Below are 23066 nucleotides of genomic sequence, written 5' to 3'. Positions count from 1 at the left end.
ATCTGTTTCTGGAAAAAATAAACACTTACATTATAAAAGGGAAAATGTTATCTAAATTTCACCTCAAAATGTTTATAATAAACTTGTTAAAAAGAAGCAAAACCACTCCAAACCTCCCAGTAAATTACAGTTGGTTAGTTAGTTATTTTATATCTGTAGGTGATTAATCAGACTCTACATGGTTTAATCAGACTTTACATACTGCATAATAACCCTCAATCCTCAAATACCGGAAATGCAAATGTATAATTTTAAAAAATAATATAAAGGGTTTTAATATATATTTCAGAATGACTATAATGTATATTTCAGATACTACTTCCTGTTTCTATCAGTAACTATTGTTCGTTTTGTCATTTACTAACTGCTCAAAGTGCACTGGGTTTGTCACAGTTCAAGTGGATTTTATGTGTTTACTCACACAGAGAAAGTTATATTTTACTCTAACAGCACGACACTGAGAGCTTTAGTTCTGGATAATTTTCATGAATAATGTGTAAAGTTATCTGTGGTCTAAATCCACTCTCATGGTGTCTCCTGTGTCAGTCATGGCTTCCTCCAGCAGTTTCCTGTGTGAAGATGTGCTCCAGTGCTCCATCTGTCTGGATGTGTTCACTGATCCAGTCTCTACTCCATGTGGACACAACTTCTGTATGATCTGTCTCAAAGAGTTCTGGGACAGCAGGTCACACTGCCAGTGCCCAATGTGTAAGGAGGAATTCCCTAAAAGACCTGAGTTATGTGTGAATACGTTCATCTCTGGACTTGCTGCTCCATTTAAGAAGTCAGTTCAGGTGAAATCCAGCAGCGCTGCAGAAAAACCGACCCAATCTCTGGTGCTCTGTGACATCTGCTGTGAAAAGAAATGTGTAGCAGTGAAGTCCTGCCTGATCTGTATGACGTCTTACTGCAAGACTCACCTGGAACCTCATGAGAGAGTTTCTTCATTGAAGAAGCACAAACTGATGGAGCCTGTGGAGAACCTGGAGGACTACATCTGCCAGAAACATGAGAGACCCCTGGAGCTGTTCTGTAAAGACGACCAGACGTGTGTGTGTCAGTTCTGTACTGAGACAGACCACAAAACTCACAACACTGTTCCTATAGAGGAGGCGAGTGGAGAGAAGAAGGTGAGAGACTGAAAATTAATGATGCATATTTAACACAAATATCACCTTTATTTTTAATAAGTTTATACATAATATATATTTTTCTCAGACTGAGTTGGGGAAGACACGAGCAGAAGTTCAGCAGATGATCCAGGAGCGACTGAAGAAGATTGAGGAAATCAAACACTCTGTAGAACGCAATAAAGTGAGTCTCTTAACTAACCTACACAATAACGTCTTTATAAAAACACATTAGGAGAATCCTGATATAATCATATGAAATAAAATCATTTAGCTCGATGTGTCTCCTGTTAGAAAAACACAGAGAAGGAGAAAGCAGACGGTGTGGAGATCTTCAGTGCTCTGATGCGCTGCATTGAGAGAAGCCAGGCTGAGCTGCTTCAGGTGATGGAGGAGAAGCAGAAAGCAGCAGAGAAGCAGGCTGAAGAGTTGATTAAAGAGCTGGAGCAGGAAATCACTGAGCTAAAGAGGAGAAACACTGATCTGGAGCAGATCTCACACACTGAGGATCACCTCCACCTCCTACAGGTCAGAGTCCCTCTGTTTCTCAATAGCAATGCAGCACATGACAGGACAGCAGTCCCCATGCTGAGGGATTTCTCCTCTCTCCTGCTGTACTGTAGATTTACCCGTCACTGTGCAGCCCTCCACACACCCAGGACTGGACTGACGTCACAATTAACTCTCATCTGAGTCTGGAGCCTCTGAGGAGAGCTCGGTCTCAGCTTCAGGAAACTCTCAGTGAGGAAATGGAGAAGCTTGATGAAACTGGTCAGTATTTGGTCAGAGACAATTCAGTCTAAGAATAAATTCATTTTGGTGAAATTTCTAAAGATCCTGGTAACAGAAATACATGTTTTTTTAACACTACTTTTTTGTATTTTGGTTTTATTATTACAGTATTTTTTATTTATATGTACAGTGAGGGAAAAAAGTATTTGATCCCCTGCTGATTTTGTACGTTTGCCCACTGACAAAGAAATGATCAGTCTATAACTTTAATGGTAGATTTATTTGAACAGTGAGAGACAGAATAACAACAAGAAAATCCAGAAAAACGCATGTCAAAAATGTTATAAATTGATTTGCATTTTAATGAGGGAAATATGTATTTGACCCCTCTGCAAAACATGACTTAGTACTTGGTGGCAAAACCCTTGTTGGCAATCACAGAGGTCAGACGTTTCTTGTAGTTGGCCACCAGGTTTGCACACACCTCAGGAGGGATTTTGTCCCACTCCTCTTTGCAGATCTTCTCCAAGTCATTAAGGTTTCGAGGCTGGCAACTCGAACCTTCAGCGCCCTCTACGGATTTTCTATGGGATTAAGGTCTGGAGACTGGCTAGGCCACTCCAGGACCTTAATGTGCTTCTTCTTGAGCCACTCCTTTGTTGCCTTGGCCGTGTGTTTTGGGTCATCATCATGCTGGAATACCCATCCACGACCCATTTTCAATGCCCTGGCTGAGGGAAGGAGGTTCTCACCCAAGATTGGACGGTACATGGCCCCGTCCATCGTCCCTTTGATGCGGTGAAGTTGTCCTGTCCCCTTAGCAGAAAAACACCCCCAAAGCATAATGTTTCCACCCCCATGTTTGACAGTGGGGATGGTGTTCTTGGGGTCATAGGCAGCATTCCTCCTCCTCCAAACACGGCGAGTTGAGTTGATGCCAAAGAGCTCCATTTTGGTCTCATCTGACCTCAACACTTTCACCCAGTTGTCCTCTGAATCATTCAGATGTTCATTGGCAAACTTAAAACGGGCATGTATATGTGCTTTCTTGAGCAGGGGGACCTTGCGGGCGCTGCAGGATTTCAGTCCTTCACGGCGTAGTGTGTTACCAATTGTTTTCTTGGTGACTATGGTCCCAGCTGCCTTGAGATCATTGACAAGATCCTCCCGTGTAGTTCTGGGCTGATTCCTCACTGTTCTCATGATCATTGCATCTCCATGAGGTGAGATCTTGCATGGAGCCCCAGGCCGAGGGAGACTGACAGATCTTTTGTGTTTCTTCCATTTGAGAATAATCGCACCAACTGTTGTCACCTTCTCACCAAGCTGCTTGGCAATGGTCTTGTAGCCCATTCCAGACTTGTGTAGGTCTACAATCTTGTCCCTGACATCCTTGGAGAGCTCTTTGGTCTTGGCCATGGTGGAGAGTTTGGAATCTGATTGATTGATTGCTTCTGTGGACAGGTGTCTTTTATACAGTTAACAAGCTGGGATTGGGAGCACTCTCTTTAATAGTGTGCTCCTAATCTCAGCTCGTTACCTGTATAAAAGACACCTGGGAGCCAGAAATCTTTCTGATTGAGAGGGGGTCAAATACTTATTTCCCCCATTAAAATGCAAATCAATTTATAAAATTTTTGACATGCATTTTTCTGGATTTTCTTGTTGTTATTCTGTCTCTCACTGTTCAAATAAATCTACCATTAAAATTATAGACTGATAATTTATTTGTCAGTGGGAAAACGTACAAAATCAGCAGGGGATCAAATACTTCTTTCCCTCACTGTAATTTATAATAATCAAGAATTTAAGTAAAAATAAAAATGTAATAGCAAATAATATTGTATAATATTTTCCAAACAGAACTGAAGAGAATTCAGGAATATGCAGGTTTGTGAGCTCTTATTGATCACATGACTAAATCTATATTTCTTCACTGTTACACAATGTGCAATGATAAAACTGATGTACGCTGTGTTTCTGTCTCTCAGTGGATGTGACTCTGGATCCTGATACAGCGAATCCTTACCTCATCCTGTCTGATGATGGGAAACAAGTTACATGTGGAGACAAGAGACAGGATCTCCCTGATAACCCAGAGAGGTTTAATTATTATGTCATTGCGTTGGGAAAGGAGGGATTCTCCTCAGGGAGATTTTACTATGAGGTGCAGGTCAGAGGGAAGACTGAGTGGGATTTAGGAGTGGCCCGAGAGTCCATTAACAGGAAAGGGAAGATTACAGCCTATACTGAAGATGGATACTGGTGTGTGAGGATGAGGAATAAGACTGAATATTATGCTCTGGACTCTGCTCGTGTCTCCCTCTCCTTGAACGCGGATCCTCAGAAGGTGGGGGTGTTTGTGGATTATGAGGAGGGTCTGATCTCCTTCTATGATGTTGATGTAAAATCTCATATCTACTCTTTCACTGGTCAGACTTTCAATGAGAAACTTTATCCATACTTCAGCCCCTGTACTAATGATGGAGGTGAAAATTCAGCACCACTGATCATCTGTCCTGTTAGTCAAATCTAATATAAATTTATAAAACTGACTTTTATTTCTTAATAAAAATGAAAACAGTGCTGTTATTATCTGGCATTTGTTTTAAGTTAAAAATAAATAATGTTTACATTTTATTTATGTGTAAAATGTAAATATTTTACTGTCGCTCTCATTGTGATGATCCTCCGTGCTAAAGTGGTCTAATCCTGTCAGGATCCATCATCACTCCTGTAACTGATCTTCAAATCACATTTACTCAAATACATTCTCAATTTTCATTTAAAATATAGTTATAGACCGTGGTCACAGACAACAGTGTCAATATACCAAACATGAAACATAAACGATAGCGAGGGACTGGGAGCGGAGAAACCAGCATGACTATGACTATGACTATCTATATTTAAACTAATCTACTGTAATATTCCGCGCTGTGTGCTGGGAGGTGCGTGGTATATATAAAAAACTTATCAGCCTCATAATGGCTGACGGCTGAGGGCAATTCAGACACGTGAAACCATAGCCAACGACAGAACAGGGAGGAGACATAACAGAAACATAACAAATGCACGTGTCAAAATGTCACGATTGTCAACAAGGGAAAAGCAGGTGCTCATGCACCTGCTCGTGCATGCGCGCTCACATGCTCCATTGCGCGCTGCTTGAAGAGGAACTCGTGACATCCACATCCGTACACACGAAATAAATGCAAAATGTAAAATTATGTAAAATGTAAAAATGTCTGACATTCTGTACAGATTTTAATGTACAGTTAATATTATTTTATTATTATAAACTATTATTTTTTGCAGACACTTGAGACACATCTCTAACTCAGCTTCACTGAAATAAATATTTACTTCCTCAGATCTTGGAAATCTGTAGTCTGTAAATTCTTTCCTTTTATTGGCTCTCTACTTTTACAGCTTTATAAATGAGGGTGTGTTTCATGTAAATTAGATTAGCTATGAGGGTAAATTAGAGTGGTGTGTGCATAGGATATGTGAATAAGGGACTAATGGGCGGAGCTTGTATTCACGCAACGTCACTGTCGCTCCCCGCAATGCCACGACTGACCACCAGACGTTGCTCTCTCCTGTGTCTTCATTTCATTTCCTCTAATAATTTTCCTTACCACACTGTGTGAGTTTTAAAGTTATAATAGTAATAATTATCTGGTGCGGATGCGGCAGAAGATGAAGTATTTCTTTATTTGTAAAGTAACATCTTTCTTTAGGCTAGTTTTGTTGCTGTGATATGCTCCATTATGTCATATTATTATTTTTTTATCGAAAGATTCAGACTTTATTCTAGTAATATTATGACTTCTTCCGCCTCAAAACTGGTAATGGTGGACCTGACCCAAAAGCCTCCAAGCCTCCAAAAGTTCATTTTGGTTTCTAAATCTGATATTCTCTATTATTAGAGCAATATGATGTTCTATATGATACTAACATTTTCCCCAGGTCAGACACTTTGTTTATTCAGTCAAAATATTGGGAAGAATTTATACATTTATTAATTTAGGTTTAAGATATAGTGAACCTGTAGTAGATTTTGTGAACAATATTAAACCTCTGTTCATGGGCATTTTTAATTTATTTACTTTTATACAGACAAAAATCTAATCGAAACGAAATCTTGAAGTCAGTATTGTAAATTGATTTGAATCGTGACCGGACCGTATTGTTACACCCCTAGTAACTAATGATAAGGATGACTAGCGTACTCAATCACCAGCAGAAGAGCTGAAAGAGCACTTTCCATCACTAGCTAAGTTAACAGATGGTTATCTAATTTATCTACCAATCTATCCACCGTGTCCCTCAACACATACTGACGTCATTAACCAGAGTAGTTTACTTAAAAAATGTACACAGCTTAACATTAACTGTGTATTTTTGTTCACATTTCTCACATCTTCATCATTTTTCTTGTCGAGAAATAAAGTAGACATTGTCTTGGTAAAGATTTTTTTTTTATTTTCTATTTGAAAAAATACAAAATGTTAAAAATAAAATGGTGATATTTAAAAGGCACAAGAGTATTTGCTCAGAGTTTTCTCATTATATTACATGTACTTCACATATCATTGCAACCAGGTTAACTAACGCAGTGAAGGAAATGATATATAACCCTTATTATATATTGTGCACATAGTCTTCATCGATACTGGTGCATTTATTTGAAGGTTTTAATTGAACTAAACATTCCAACCACACATCTCCTCACACAACTTCAATTAAAGTTCACACAGCTGAAAAGAAAAGTCAAACCAAATATAAAATACACACCTCGAGTCTGCTCTCAATAACGCACACCAAAATGTTCATCAGTAATGTAACACGAAGCGTTTTGAGGTTGTAATGTGCAGGTCACCATGTTGGGATGAAAGTCACTCCAATAGCAGACACATTTATTTCACACCTGTTTTTGCATTAGCAACATGTAGGCTTTATTAGAGACTAAACACATGTTCACTTTCACCTCATGAGGAGGTTTGCAGGCTTCAGCTAAACAAATGCAGTCAGAAAGTGCGTGTAAGATGCTGAGCTACAAACAGCATGATGTTAAAGCGACAGATCAGTATTATTTACAATCCACAAAATGACTCTAAAGGAATGATGAAATGATTTCTACATTAAACGGATCCTCTTTTTATAGATGAACTTTGCTGACTCCTCCATGACTGCGTTCTGGATTCTGTATTCACCAGTGTGAGCTGTTAAAGAAATGAAAAAGGTCATTTGTTTCATTACAATTTTACTCCAGGTGTTTATGACAGAAAAGCAACCGAACTGCATTTAAGTGCCAGTGCCTCAGATGTGTTAGAAAATCAACATCATTCATTCAGTCGTCTTCAGTCACTTCAAAATGTTTTTATTTTTGTTAAATGCCAATAGCGAGTCAAATGATTTCTACTTTTCTTTAAGTGAAAATATTTTTCTGGCAGTAATTAAAGTTAGTTTGTTCATTATGTGAAAAGTACTGAAAGAGTCCTTACCTCGAGCTCTGTAACATTTGACCAGCAGAATGATGGTCACCAGCAGAGAGGCCGTCACTACACTACTGATCAGCATGAGCACTGAGAATGGAGCTTCTACACCTGATGGACCTGACGCTGAATAAAATAATCATTATTTTATTCACTTTATTCATGATTTGTATGTTTATTCAACTGTTTGTATGTTTTACTCAAACTGCAGTACAAATAAATCCATGTTCACTCGTGCTCAAATACCATAGTGAACATCCATCCATCTTCTATACCGCTTACACCTTTTCAGGGTCACTGGGAAACCTGGAGCCTATCCCACGGAGCATCGGGCACAAGATACACCCTGGACAGGGTGCCAATCCATCGCAGGGACAGGGTACCAATCCATCGATTGGTGCCAATCCACCAATCCAATACATACAGATTCACACACTCATTGATACACTACAGACACTTTGAACATGCCAATCAATATACCATGCATGTCTTTGGACTGGGGGAGGAAACCGGAGTACCCGGAGGAAATCCCCGCAGCACGGGGAGAACAGGCAAACTCCGCACACACAGGGCCATGGTGGGAATCGAACCCCGGACCCTGGAGGTGTGAGGGGAACGTGCTAACCTGTCATTACTGTCATGTCACAGCAAACCAGTGACTACATTTCTCTCTCTTCTATAAAGCTCTTAACTGCGTTTGCATCCAACCTAAACCTTCTTTACGTGGATTTCATGACAGATTACTTCACCTACATGGATGCAGCAGGAAGACGGGGGAGATGTCACCCAAAAAAAACCAAGCAAACCATCCCAACTGTGAATTCAATCCAGTTTCCGCAGTGGAGGAGAACCGATCCCCCGGAGCTATGACCTCAGAGCTCCAGGTTGAGACCCACGAGGAGGTTTCATCTACTGAGCTCTAGCCAGAGGTCAACATGGTGGCCTCAGAACTCCAGCCAGAGGTCAACATGGCGACCTCAGCCCCAGAGTTTCACCCTGAGACCCATGAGGCGGTCTCAGTTCCTGCTAGAGGTCAACGAGGTGACCTCGCAAGCCAAGTTCCTGTTCGAGGTTGAAGCAGCAACCTTTCAAGCCAAGTTCCTGTCAAGGATCAAAGAGGCGACCTTTCAAGCCAAGTTCCGGTTAAGGGTCGAAGAGGCAACCTTTTAAGCCAAGTTCCTGTCAAGGGTCGAAGAGATGACCTCTCAAGCCAAGTTCCTGTCAAGGGTTGAAGAGACAACCTCTCAAGCCAAGTTCCTGTCAAGGGTTGAAGAGACAACCTCTCAAGCCAAGTTCCTGTCAAGGGTCGAAGATTTTGCGAAGTAAATGTTCAGCTGCCTAGCCTCTGCCGTTATCCAAGCCTTGTTTTCGTGTTTTGCCTTGCTGAGTTTTGACCTTGGTTTATACCTCGTTTTTGATTCTTGCCTTGCCTCGTTTATGCCTGTATGTTGATCGCCTGACACCTTGCCTGTTATTTCAACCACGCTATTGTCTCACGATTTGGATTTATCTGCCTGCCTCTCTTCAATAAAGCTTTTAAGTGCGATTGCATCCGTCCTAAACCTTCTTTACATGGATTTCGTGACAATTACATTATATGAAGATACTGAGTTCAACACATTCAGTCACAGTTGTATTTAAATGAATATTGAAATGGTTTCTCACCTCTGACTGAGACCCAGCTTTTCGGTGACTCTCCTCTCTCTGGGTGTTTACAGTGGTAGAAACCTTCATCTGACTTTGAGACAGTATGGATGATCATCTCTCCTGTAGTCTGTGTCTGGAGAACTGATCCATCTTTATAGAAATCAGCTCGGAGGTTGGAGGAATTTGGGTATCGATATAAACAGCATAGAGTCAGAGGATGTCCCTCAGTCACAGGATGGACAGGACTCTCCAGGATCACATCACCATCTAGAACACCGAAAATCACATGTACAGCAAAAAGGATGACAACATGAATATTTCTTTATCCAGACAGTGACAAGTTATCCCTAGTTGAAGGTGTAATTCTATAATAAACTAATTTATCTGTAATATAATATAAAGCCAACACTGACTGAAAGTTACAGAGACTGCAGTTATTTAAACGAACTCTGATCAACACTACTTGATTTCAGTGTGAAACTCATTAGCGTTATTGTGTTTGTGGTGTTGAATTGGATGAAAACTCTTTAGGAGTGTAAAACTAGAGTTGTGTAGAGTCACATTACAGCCTCATTCAGTGTTTTACCTGCTCTACCGTAGCTGATTCAGCTCATGAGAGAAACTCCACTGAGCCGTTCTGTTGCTGTCTTCAGGTAATATTAAAATGACAAAACATTCAGAACTTTCAAAACATTACTGAGATAAACCAGTTCAGTGTGTCTTGTTGAACAGTTCTCCCAGTTAGAAACTCAGAGTTCTGAATATTCTGTAATGAAACATTTCCCTTTTCCTTTAACTATAAACACACTACATGAAGACTCACCATTCACTGTGATGTTGACAGGATTACTGATTTCTCCAGATTCAGACTCACACCAGTAAACTCCAGTGTAGGATGTGGAGAGGAAGCTGATTTTACATGTAGATCCTGTAACTGATCTCCACCATGAACAATCTGACCCTCTCCTACTCTGTGTGTATTGTCTCACTCTCCATCCAGTAGAGTTACTCTGTTTCTCACAGCTCAGTGAGAGAGAGTCATCAGTAAAGTGTTGAGTTCTGTTGGGATTGATGGTCAGAGAGACTGGAGGAGATTCACCTTAAACACAGAACATTATAATTCACGTGTGATTATGATTGTGTTTTCATGACATAACTTACACTGAACACATTCACACCTCTTTTAATTAAACAGTGCTATTTGAAGGAGAATAATCCTCTACCAGTGCTTAGGGCTAGTCAACTATTTCATTTACACATACACTATATTCAACACTCCAACATTACACTATTGTTGTTATTTTTCCTCACCAGTGATCCATAGTGGCTGTATGTTGCTGTCATATGTGTGATAAACTCTCCTCTCTCCTCTCTCTGCTCTGCACCAATAAACTCCTGTGTGTTTAAGAGCAGCAGGACTGATAGTGTAGGAGTCTCCAGATTCTCTGCTGCTGTCTGAGAGGGGCACCGCTCTATACCAGAAAATGTCTTCAATGAGTCTGTAGGGATCAACTGTGTACCAGCGGAATGTCCAGTCTGTAGAGGAGTCTGTAACCTCACAGCTTAGAGTCACTGAGTCTCCTTCAGTCAGCCAGCTCTGTGGAGATACACTCAGTACTACCTGTGGGTCCTCTGTTACACAGGAAATACACAATTATAAATCTGTACATTTACTTTATACACAATAACAATCTTATGAATGTGTAATGCAGATCAACTGGTTACTAAATACAGTATGGATACAAAACTAAGTCATTAGATGAGTGTAACTACAGGTCTGTACTGAACTATTTTTACATCATATTTACACCTAAATAAAATTATCCTACAAAAATGCAGTCTTCATTAATCAATATGACTCATAACTCGTAACTTCCTCTCCTCTGTACACATGTGTATCAGGCTTTATGGACACCACAGCTTTAGGACTCCCTGTAAAAACATCCTAGTGTTAATAAATTATATATAAAATAAACCCCAAGTGTTCAGAGGTGAACAGGGTCATTTAACACATTATTGCTCATTCTGTTCTGATTTTATCACACTATTCATCATAAGTAAAGTAAATAAAGAGTGTGTGAATGCACCAAGAGCACAAAGTGAAACTAAACATGAAATAAACTGATATCAGAGTAAAGGTTAAAGGGATTTCCTTTCTGCTAAATAAAATGGTATTGATAAAAATCTTAACAAATTAACAAATCCTGCATGGTACAGTACAAACACAACCTTCTCAGCTCCAATAAAATATCAAACATGTACACAGAATATAGAGAAAATATAAATATATAAATCACCTTGAGCATGTGGCACTGGTATAAGTGAAATCAGCACTAAAAAGAGAACAGAAACAGAACATGATGAAAACATGGAAAATATTCGGTGTGTGATTGAAACCAGCACATTTTAGACACACGGATCTCAAAACATTAAATTACAGGATAAATCTAACCATCTGAAAGAAATACAATATGGTGAGTGTCACGATTCCCCTTGAAGCAGCGTGCTCTAAGCGCGAATGTGCGAGCACCTGCTTTTCCGTTGAAGACCGTAATGACATCTGGACACGTGTGTTTTGTTTATGTTTCTGTCAGGTCTCCTCCCTGTTCTGTCATTGGCTGGGATTTCACGTGGGTCTGAATTGCTGAGCTGCTAGCGGTTTAGACGCTGATCATGTCCGCATATATACCGCGCGCCTCCCAGTACAAAACGCGAGAGATTAATACTTTAGAGTTAGTTTAGAGCGTAGCGGATTCATAGTCACGGGCCATGTTTAGAGTTAGTTTAGTTTGGGTCACGGTCAGTTTGCGCTGGATTATCCGCTTCCAGTTCCTCATCATAGTTCGTTTCTTGTTTTGTTTATCGACCTAGATTCCTGCCTTGCCCCGTGTATGCCTGTTTGCCAATCGCATGCCCTCTTGCATGTTTGTGGATCACGTTTTGGATTTGTCTGCCTGTCTCTCTTTCTAATAAACAACTGTTCATCCAGCACTTGCGTCCGTCCTATCTCTGCTCCGTCACGATCCGTAACAGAATCTTCCGCCAAAACATGGATGCAGCAGGAGAACGGAGGAGACGCAGAACCCGGAAGTCGACGCCAACCGTCCCCGCTATGGACTCCGTCCACTTCCCACAATGGACATTTATGGAGCTTCCTGATCCATTTGATGGATTTTTCGGTGCCCCAGAATATTTTCTGGTAGACTGTCAATACTATTTCGCCAGCCTGTTAGACCCTAAGCCAGAGGAGAAGCAATGGCTCCAATTCATGTGGTCCCGGTTCTTTGGACCGGCCCGTCAATGGGTGCAGCTCAAACTGGATAAGCACTGTAGGAACCTGGACGGTGTAGAACAGTTTGTGGGGGAATTCATGGTGCGATTCGGGAGTCTGGAGGTGAAGGATGAGCTAGAACAACTTTTCAGGGGGTAAGTCTGGCAGAAAAACTGCCCTGCCATTTACCCACTACTACAGGCAACTTCATGCAGAGCTCAACTCTGAAATCCAAGTCAAGCCTCCAGTCAGTGAGGTCCAAGTCAAGCCTCCAGTCCCTGAGATCCAGGTCAAGCCTCCAGTCCCTGAGATCCAGGTCAAGCCTCCAGTCCCTGAGATCCAGGTCAAGCCTCCAGTCCCTGAGATCCAGGTCAAGCCTCCAGTCCCTGAGATCCAGGTCAAGCCTCCAGTCCCTGAGATCCAGGTCAAGCCTCCAGTCCCTGAGATCCAGGTCAAGCCTCCAGTCCCTGAGATCCAGGTCAAGCCTCCAGTCCCTGAGATCCAGGTCAAGCCTCCAGTCCCTGAGATCCAGGTCAAGCCTCCAGAGATTTTCCATTGAAGACCGTAATGACATCTGGACACGTGTGTGTTTGTTTCTGTCATGTCTCCTCCCTGTTCTGTCATATTCATAGTCACGGTCCATGTTTAGAGTTAGTTTGTGCTGGATTATCCGCTTCCAGTCCCTCGTCATAGTTCGTTTCTTGTTTTATTTATCGACCTAGATTCCTGCCTTGCCCCGTGTATGCCTGTTTGCCAATCGCCTCTTGCATGTTTGTGGATTACGTTTTGGATTTGTCTGCCTGTCTCTCTTTCTAATAAACAACTGTTCATCCAGCACTTGCATCCGTCCTATCTCCGCTCCGTCACAATCCGTGACATTGAGCTGTTTCAATAATAAGTAAAGTATAAAACTAAAGTACAACAATGAGCTCAATCCTGTTCTGTGTGTGTTTCAGTAAATAAACAAATATGTTTCCTCAGATATTATTACTGAAATTTGGGCTCAGTGCACACATTAATCTGAACAGTAGGATGGAAAACCAATGGACTGTCACACTTTTTTCTGCACATGGAATAATCCCAAAACCTCTTCACCCAGGTCTGTAACATGCTAGAATGTTAATTGTGGTTGAGACACATGTAGGAGAGAGACATTTCCTCCCAGAGGGTTTCCTCTGATTTCTCCAGTTTCTTCCCATCTGATTGGCCATGCTAAATTTCCTTTAAGTGTGAATGTGTGTGAATGTGTGTGAATGTGTGTGAATGTGTGTGAATGTGTGTACAGACAATTAAAATATAAAAATATGTGGTACTTTGTCTCAAGCCTAGGAGCGGATGTGCTTCCAAAAATGTTCTTTTTATTAAAAAGAGCAGAATAACAAAAAGGATGTATGGACAATGTATTGTCATTGCAAAATCACCAGTTTTTTTTTTTTTTTTTTTTTTACACAAAAACGGCCATCTTTGTGTAATTGCACACAACAAATTTTGTTATACAGCTGTTTACGAAAAACCTTCTTTCAACTTGAATATCTCTGGTGGGGGCACAGATACGAGTCTAACATTTTGACATTAATAAGTCGTCTTTAGTAGCATTCTGCTGTAGAAATGAGTCTTGGAAGTAAACTCTGCAGGACAGTGGACCTCGAGTTCCAGATTTGAAGAACCAGCCTGATCTATCATGTTGGTACAGGGGTACAGTTGGTATGTGTGCATAGATTTTATTCAAACATGGAAGTAAAGTGTTCACTTGGGGGTTTTACAAGTTAACCATGTCATAAACAGAGATGTTGGGGGTTTCTCCTGTGGGAACAGCCAGAAGTGAGACAGACTGTGATCCCCAGTTTTTTTCCACGAAGCCTGACCAACCCCACGATAAGAATTGAGCACCTCTGTCATGTATGATGTTCTCTGGGATACCAAAATACTGGAAAACATGCTGGAAGAGGAGCTCAGCCTTCTTCTATTAGATGATAGTTTGGGCAGAGAAATGAGGTGCAGAGATTTAGAGAATCGGTCAATGATCACCAGTATGACAGTGTTCCCGTCTGTCATAAAATAGATAGGCTAGGTGTGATCATGGTCATTGGGAAACAGGCAGAGGCATGTGTTTACCTGCAGGAATTGTTCTAGGAGCTTTGGCTTGGGTGCAGTTAGAGCATGAGGAAACAAAGCTGTCGATATCCACGAGCAGGTTCGGCCACCAATACTTGATGTGGAGAAACTGGTAAGTCTTGTAAACTCCTGGGAGTCCAGTAGCAGGAGATGTGCCTGCTCAAATAATTAGTTTGTCTCTCAGTGGGGACGGTTAATGTACTTTTCAGGGTGACAGGATTCTGGCATGGGTTGACCTTGGTTTTGGGCTATTTCTCTGTCACTGTCACAGATGTACGTTCTTTTTCGTGTGACTGTACATTAATGCAGATATTATGGATATCTCAAAAGCAGTGAGACTAATGTAAACAGGATAAAATCTGCAGGAACTTCATTGCAGATTAAAACATTATTAACTTCTATTGAAGTGCTGATTTCATTTTGGAAGAGGGCATGCTGCATGCTCCCTCAAAATGCATTACTAATTCTTCAGGAATCCTAAAGTGTGACTCATTTTCAGCCAAAATATTGTGCTAAAGGAGAGTGGGCAAGATCATAATGAATATATGTGAATATCAGACAGATTCCCTGCTTCACCTTGGATCTCTTCTATGCACACACACACACACACCATCTCCAACAGTCACTACTACACACACTTTGTCTCCAACAGTCACTACTACACACACAGTGTCTCCAACAGTCACTACTACACACACTTTGTCTCCAACAGTCACTACTATACAGACTTTGTCTTCAACAGTCACTACTACATGCACTTTGTCTCCAATAGTCATTCAATTCAATTTTATTTGCATAGCGCTTTTTACAATAGATATTGTCTCAAAGCAGCTTTACAGAAATATCAACACGGTATACAGATATTAAAGGTGTGAATTTATCCCAACTGAGCAAGCCACTGAGTGGCGACAGTAGCAAGGAAAAAGTCCCTAAGATGTTTTAAGATGAAGAAACCTTGAGCGCAACCAGACTCAGAAGGGAACCCATCCTCATCTGGGTCACAACGGATAGTGTAAAAAAGTTCATTATTGACTTACATGAAGTCTGTTTGGCCTTAGGAGCAGCTGTAGTCCCAGCAGTCTGGAATTGGAGTAGATGAGAGCTCCATCCAGAGGCAGGTCATCCGAAACGGATCAGGCAGGTCCGGAGATCAGAAAGGATCAGGATCCCTAGTATCTCCATAAAATCGTGTGTGGCTCGGCAGAAGGAGAGAGGGAGAGAAAAGATTATTAGTACTGTTCTTAGAATAATAGAAAGTCTAGTCAGGGTAGGCTTGAGTAAACAAATATGTTTTAAGCCTAGACTTAAACACTGAGACTGTCTGAGTCCCGAACACTAATTGGAAGACTGTTCCATAACTGTGGGGCCCTATAAGAGAAAGATCTTCCCCCTGCTGTAGCATTCACTATTCAAGGTACCGTCAAATAGCCTGCATCTTTTGATCTAAGTAGGCGTGGCGGATCATAGAGAACCAAAAGGTTGCTTGGATACTGTGGTGCCACACAGTACTGGGAGCCAATGCAGTGTTGATAAGATTGGGGTGATGTGGTCGTATCTTCTGGTTCTCGTTAGGACTCTAGCAGCTGCATTCTGGACTAACTGGAGTTTGTTTATGTTCCTACTGGAACATCCAGAGAGTAAGGCATTACAGTAATCTAATCTAGAGGTGACGAATGCATGAACTAGTATTTCTGCATCATGTAGTCACAATATATTTCTTATCTTAGAAATATTTCTGAGATGAAAGAAGGCTATCCTAGTAATATTATCTACATGAGCATCAAATGATAGGCTGGAGTCAATAATCACTCCAAGGTCTTTAACTGCTGTACATCATGAAACAGAAAGTCCATCCAGAGTAACACTAAATTTAACCTCGGTATGCGTGGAGAAGTCCCCATTTACATCTACGAACTGATAACGATTGATCAGATAAGACCTGAGCCAGGAGAGGACTGTTCCCTTAATGCCAACAACATTTTCTAATCTATCAAGGAGAACAGTATGACCTATGGTATCAAAAGCTGCACTAAGGTCGAGTAACACAAGTTGCAAGACACAAACCTGATCAGAGGTCAGTAGAAGGTCATTTACTACTTTAACTAACGCTGTCTCTGTGCTATGATGAGGTCAAAATCCTGACTGATACATTTCATGAATGTTATTCCTATCTAAGTACGAGCATAACTGCTTTGCTACAACCTTTTCTAAGATCTTAGAGATGAAGGGGAGATTTGATATTGGTCTATAGCTGGACAGTTGAGAGGGGCCAAGGCCAGGTTTTTTAATCAGGGGTTTAATAACTGCTAATTTAAGTGATTTAGGTACATAGTGTTACGCCACGGTCAGCAGAGGGCACTGCGGTACGGCCGCTGACTGGTCACGTGACTCTTCTGTTTTCGTTCACTTCCCGCTTGATCATTAAGACTGATTGAGTCCCTGATTTGCCCCAGGTCTTTATGTGTTGGTCGAATTAGGTTTGTTATTTAATTTTTATTTAATTTTTATTAAAAAAAATTAAAAGTTTTAATTTAATGGCCTGTATTTCACGTCTAATATTTTCAACCTTATCAATGAAAAATTTCATGAAATCTTCACTGCTATGTAATGATTGTGATTGAGTGTTTCTCTCTGTGGTGGTTTTATTCCTAGTTAATTTTGCTACTGAGTTGAAAAGGAATCTAGAATTGTTTTTGTTATCTCCTATTAAGGTGGAGAGATAGATTTTTCTAGCATCGCTAAGAGATTTTCTGTATTTCAGGAGGCTCTCCTTCCATGCTGTTTGCAATATCACCAGTTTGGTTTGACGCCATTTATGTTCTAATTGTCGAGTTGTCTGTTTTAAGGTACGTGTTTGATCGTTATACCAGGGTGCTAATGTTTTCTCTCTAATTAATATCCTTTTGAGTGGAGCCACTCTACCTAGCGTGTAGCGGAGTGTTGACCCTAAGCATTCAGTCGACTGATCGTGTTCTATCGGATCAGACGGTAATCCAAATCTAATTGATGTTTCTGCGAGGTTATTTATGAAGCTCGGTGCAGTAGCTGATGTGTAGGTACGTTTTACACGGTAGCGAGGCGAGCTGGAAATATTATGATCAATACGTATTATGAACGAGATAAGATAATGGTCTGAGACAACTTCAGAGTGCTGAAAAATTACAATATTTTCTATATTTAATCCGTATGTTAGTATCAGATCAAGAGTGTGACCACCATTATGAGTACGTCCGATTACGTTCTGATTAATCCCTACTGAATCTAAGATGGACACAACCACTATTCTCAGAAGGTCTTCCAGGTTATCAAAATGAATATTAAAATCACAGACGATTAATGCTTTGTCTACAGACACAACCAGGTTTGAGTTAAAGTCTGCAAATTCACTAAGAAATTCAGTATATGGCCCTGGGGGTCTGTAAATAATAATTAGAGGAATTTACCTATTTTTTGTGGCTACATAAGTTATGTTGGTATAAAGAATTTCAAAAGAAATTTCTACACACACTTTGTCTCCAACAGTCACTACTACACACACTTTCTCTCCAGCAGTCACTACTACACACACTTTGTCTCCAACAGTCACTACTACACACACTTTGTCTCCAACAGTCACTACTACACACACTTTCTCTCCAGCAGTCACTACTACACACACTTTGTCTCCAACAGTCACTACTACACACACTTTGTCTCCAACAGTCACTACTACACACACTTTGTCTTAAACAGTCACTACTACACACACTTTGTCTTAAACGGTCATTACTACACACACTTTGTCTTCAACAGTCACTACTACACACACTGTCTTCAACAGTCACTACGACACACACTTTGTCTCCAATGGTCACTACTACACACACTTTGTCTCCAACAGTCTCTACTATACACACTTTGGCTACAAACATGAAGTTGTTTATTTTTACTTTGACCAACTTTAGTACATTAAGCCCTGTAGATAATAATATAGCAATATCAGATCAACAATAACAATGTTTTCTTCTCTTCAAGAAACTGAACTAATTTAATTAATTTCTTCATCAAAAGCATCAACTTCTACACTAGATCCCTTACCTACATGTCTCTAAACACATTATTCCAGAAGTAATCAAAGCCTTTCTAAAAATAATCAATTCTTACTTTAGCACTGGTTAGGTATCTAAATCATTTAAACTAGCAGTTATCAACCCGATTCAAATAAAACTGACCTCAACCCTTGTCAACTGTCCCGCTATAGGCCAATATCAAATCTCCCTTTTATCTCCAAGATCTTAGAAAAGGTTGTAGCACAGCAGCTATGCTCATACCTACATAGGAATAACATTCCTGGATGTTCTTTCTGTTTCGTCATGTACAGCAGTAAAAGACCTTTGTGTGATTATTGACTCCAGTCATTTGACTCATGTAAATAATATTATTACTCAGATAGACTTCTTTCATCTCAGAAATACTGCTAAGATAAGAAATATAATGTCACTGCACGATGCAGAAATATTAGTTCATGCTTCGTCACCTCTAGGTTGGATTATTGTAATGTCTTACTGTCTGGATGTTCCAGTAGGAGCACAAACAAACTCCAGTTAATCCAGAATGCAGCTGCTAGAGTCCTTACTAGAACCAGAAGATATGACCACATCACCTCTGTCTTATCCACACTGCATTGGCTCTCAGTTAAATTTCACATATAAAATACTATTATATTACTATATCACTATCACTTATAAAACACTATTATTGACCTATAAAGCACTGAATGGTCTCGTGCCACAGAACCTGACAGAACTTTTGGTCTTCAATGATCCGCCACACCTACCTATATCAAAAGGTGCAGGCTATTTGTTGGTAGCTCTAATAGTGAAGTCTACAGCAGGGAGAAGAGCTTTCTCTTACAAAGCCAGACAGTTATGGAACAGCCTTCCAATTAGTGTTCAGGACTCAGACACAGTCTCAGTGTTTAAGTCCAGCCTGAAAACATTTGTTTAGTCAAGCTTTTTGTGAATAGTTTTTTTTCCTCTTAGGTAAAGGAGCAGATCTAGAGGCTCACAGGTATAGAGTGTTGTGATGAACTGAGAAATTTTGGTGCTGCGTCCCCCCACTTCCACACGTTCACCTAGGTTTGTTGATGGTGGCTGGCCACCTTATGTCCCAGGGCGCTCTCATGTCTGTGTTACCTTCTGATCCTCCCCTTCAGTTAGGCTGTCTACTTCCAGCTATTCTTGTTGGAGTCCCTGCTTGCACTCATGCAAAGTATATTGTCCTTAACTATTATGGTATGATTAGCATACCTAATAATCTCTGCCTCTCTTTTCCTTTTTTCTCTTTTCAAGCTACACATGATACCTCTGAGATACCAGTGATCCTTATGTAATCTGCTCTCCAGACCTGCCTGATCCATCCTGATGCCCTACTTCTGGTTGGAGTCCACATAGTGCAGCCTAAAGATCATTGAGATTACTGAGGATGATACCAGTTAAAAACCATGAGATGGCTTTCGACCTCAATTCATATGTACAGTTATGCTATGATGGCTAGGACTACAATTCCTATGATAACTTTAGCACTGCAATTACCACAAACCATTTTGCACTCAAGTCTTCATCAGTGAATAGTGGAGAAGTTCAACAAAACAGACTTCATGTAAAAACTGTAATGAATTTTCCTGGTAACACAATTGCACTATTTGACCTTGTAGAATTAGCACATTTACATTTACATTTATTCATTTAGCAAACGCTTTTATCCAAAGCGACTTACAAAAGAGAAAATGAGTGGTTCCACTCTCCCATCTTCAATACAAGATCTTGGGCAAAAATTACTGCCGCTCTGGATGAAAATAAATGTTGCCACAATGCACAAGATTGTCGAAAACAATGCTATTATACAGTGGGGGAAATAAGTGTCTTACGCGTCAACATTATTTTCAGTGAATATTAAATATTTCTAATGAGGCTATTCACATGAAATTTTCACCAGAATTTGGTATTAACTCAAGCACTCCACACATATTAATAAATCCAAATAAATGGTTCCAAATAAAGTCCATAAATGAAGTAATGTGTAATAAAGAGCAATGACACAGGAAAAAAAGTGTTGAACACGCTAAGTGAAATGTATTTAATAATTAGTGGAGAAGCCTTTGTTTGTAATGACAGCTTCAGGCCGCTTCCTGTATGAAGAAATTAATTTTCTGCAGTATTCAGGTGTGATTTTGGTCTGTTCTTTGAAACATATTGTCTTTAAATATTGTTCAATTGGATTTTTCTCTGAAACCAATTGAGAGTTTCCTTTGCTGTATGCTTTGGATTGTTGTCCTGCTGGAAGTCCACCTACATCTCATCATCATCCTGGTGGATATCAGCAGATTCTTCTCAAGAACCTCCCAGTTAAGTGGTACATTCATCGTTGCTTCAATTATATGAAGTCTGCCAGTACCATGTGATGAAAAACACGACTGTATTAGTAAAACATCTCTCACACATCTCCCTTCACACCTCCTCCCCTTTAACTCTGCTGATCGTACTACATTGAATTTAAAAAAAGAAGTAAAACCACAAGAGCCAAAACAGGCCTCTAACTGTGTGTGTGTGTGTGTGTGTGTGTGTGTGTGTGTGTGAGTGAGAGAGAGAGAGAGAGAGAGAGAGAGAGAGAGAGAGAGAGAGAGAGAGAGAGAGAGAGAAAAGTAATAAAACGTTTCCTATAGATTATTAAGCATTTTCTCAGTAAGTCTAGTTAACACTAACATGGTTTTGTTAAACCGTTCTGTTCACAGGAAACTCCACCAGAGTCTCACCACAGCAGCTAAAGAAATTTCAGTTACTCACAACCCTGACTTCCTTTGTTGAAAGTACAAATAACATCCGGTCATTTCCTTTTAGTAGCAGATGACAGCAGGACACAGAAGATCAGCTACAGATTCCAACAATACAGACTCGTTTACACTCATTAGATTATTTAAACCCTGTGTTTTAAACTTGCTCTACTTGTACTCTTACCTGTTGAACTATCATAGTTACTGAGAGTAGTGACACATCAAACTAAACCCTTCTCATAACAGATATGGATACACTGATCCACCTGAGCAGCCATGCTGAAGTACACACAATGTCCTAATCACACAATAAGCTAATCACTCAGGACATTCAGACTGCAGATGAACAACTTTATACCCCACCACTCACTCTAATGAAGACACAAAGAGAACATTTACTCACAGAGCATCACAGCGAGTGGACTGAACTCCATCCTGTCTCTCTAACGACTGACTGACTGACAGAGCAGTGGTGTGTGTTAAAGCCTGACCACTCCCTGTGTTCTTAGAGGGGGGGGGCATTTAAGAATTTTAAGACTTACACTGTAAAAGCTATAACAGATTTTACTTTTCAAAGATTGATATGTTTTGTTTTAAAGTGTAACACACTGTGTAAAGGTGCTGTGATAATTGAGAGTTGGAGAACATAAAGAATAAATAAATAAATAAATAAAGAAACAGAGTGACAGTAGAGGAAGGGTGGTACAGGAAACACAGGTCAGCTTAATACAGATCTGATAATGCTTTATCATTATTAGTAAAGAATATATATTAGTGTTTAAACTGTTCCTACACAAGCAGTTTCTTAGTCAAAAAGAAAAGGGGGAGTACAAAGAGTTTTGTTTTGTACTTTTGCATCTGTCTCTTGGTGATAAACGCTGCACACATTAATGATAGTGTGAATATGTCACGTGATCATCAGTATTTCATGAGGTGGTTTTGTTCTGTTCATGGTGTGAAAATCCTTCCCTTTCTAAGGGAACTGCTCATTGCGTTTAGCATAACACTACGGGAGCGCCTCTCTCGCGCAACCAAAACCTGAAGCTTGTGTAAAATCATGCCTATTTATAGGCCAGCCATGATCATTTGACGTGCAATTAAGCGCGTCACGTGATACAAATATGGCACCTGTGAACCACGCCATCAGCCTCTATTATCTTCAGCGAAAGACTGCATGTCGGTAGGTCGTTTGTCTAAAAAAACAAAAAGACGCTTCATTTCCTCTCTATTTTTTCTCAAAATCTCTGGACTTTTCTATCCCTTTAAAAAAAAAGAGAAAAAAAAAGGAATGAGCGACATAGAAAAATAAGAGTGTGAACGAATTCCGGAAGTGTGTTACGGCTTGCTCCCGTTACATCACGGGGAATAGTGCACACTTTCTGGGTGAAGTGTTTAGGCATAGGGCATGCGATGGCAGCCTCGTGAAGCCGCATATGGTAACGCCTACATTAAGCAGCTCCGTTCGCGACTTGCGCTCTTCCCGGAAGCCGAAGCGAGTTGGGTTTCAGACACTAGCAGATGTGGGCAGGCCGCTGCCGAGGCAGCTAGCTGTCTCAGGTTCGGGAGATCTCTTATGGATCCGGAAGAGGAGCCGGAGACGAGCGCTGCTCTATCTCTTGCTCTGTCTTCCAGGTCCGGCTCGCCACCTTGTGTCGCCACTCCTCCTTCCGCTATGGAAAGCCAAAATGGAAAAAAAAAGAGAAAAACACACACACGCAAAAATAACAGTAATAATTCCTCTCTGACTCCGAGGAGCCAGAAGGATGTGCTAAAAACTGAGAGCAGCATATAAAGAGCTGCTTGAAGTGATTACTAAGGCTGGATGAGCCTTTTTCTCCCAAGTGAAAGGGGAAAATCAT

The 23066-nt window shown here is 40.5% G+C and overlaps 2 protein-coding genes across 3 annotated transcripts in view; one reads left to right on the top strand and one right to left on the bottom strand.

Moving 5' to 3' along the window:
• The window catches only part of LOC108268245 (E3 ubiquitin-protein ligase TRIM39), a 7140-nt gene extending 2638 nt beyond the window's left edge, over positions 1–4502 (top strand). Inside the window, exons 2-7 of one of the 2 annotated variants that reach the window (XM_053681712.1) lie at positions 547–1130; positions 1219–1314; positions 1425–1658; positions 1754–1901; positions 3726–3752; positions 3854–4502. In XM_053681712.1, the coding sequence (XP_053537687.1) occupies positions 549–1130; positions 1219–1314; positions 1425–1658; positions 1754–1901; positions 3726–3752; positions 3854–4398 (1632 nt within the window). In that variant the 5' untranslated portion in view covers positions 547–548 and the 3' untranslated portion in view covers positions 4399–4502. The remainder of the gene's footprint in view (positions 1–546; positions 1131–1218; positions 1315–1424; positions 1659–1753; positions 1902–3725; positions 3753–3853) is intronic. The other variant, XM_053681713.1, reaches the window with a different exon arrangement.
• Positions 4503–5747: 1245 nt separating this feature from the next.
• LOC128633116 (Fc receptor-like protein 5) overlaps positions 5748–23066 on the bottom strand; it is a 35889-nt gene continuing 18570 nt past the window's right edge. Inside the window, exons 10-16 of the mRNA XM_053681865.1 lie at positions 15434–15488; positions 11308–11343; positions 10322–10642; positions 9834–10109; positions 9029–9277; positions 7373–7489; positions 5748–7090 (exon numbers count right to left, since the gene is read on the bottom strand). Of these exons, the coding sequence (XP_053537840.1) occupies positions 7005–7090; positions 7373–7489; positions 9029–9277; positions 9834–10109; positions 10322–10642; positions 11308–11343; positions 15434–15488 (1140 nt within the window). The 3' untranslated portion in view covers positions 5748–7004. The remainder of the gene's footprint in view (positions 7091–7372; positions 7490–9028; positions 9278–9833; positions 10110–10321; positions 10643–11307; positions 11344–15433; positions 15489–23066) is intronic.

This window comes from Ictalurus punctatus, chromosome 7 (assembly GCF_001660625.3).
Source record: "Ictalurus punctatus breed USDA103 chromosome 7, Coco_2.0, whole genome shotgun sequence".
Taxonomy (NCBI): Eukaryota; Metazoa; Chordata; class Actinopteri; order Siluriformes; family Ictaluridae; genus Ictalurus; species Ictalurus punctatus.
This window is presented reverse-complemented; position numbering and strand designations above follow the sequence as displayed.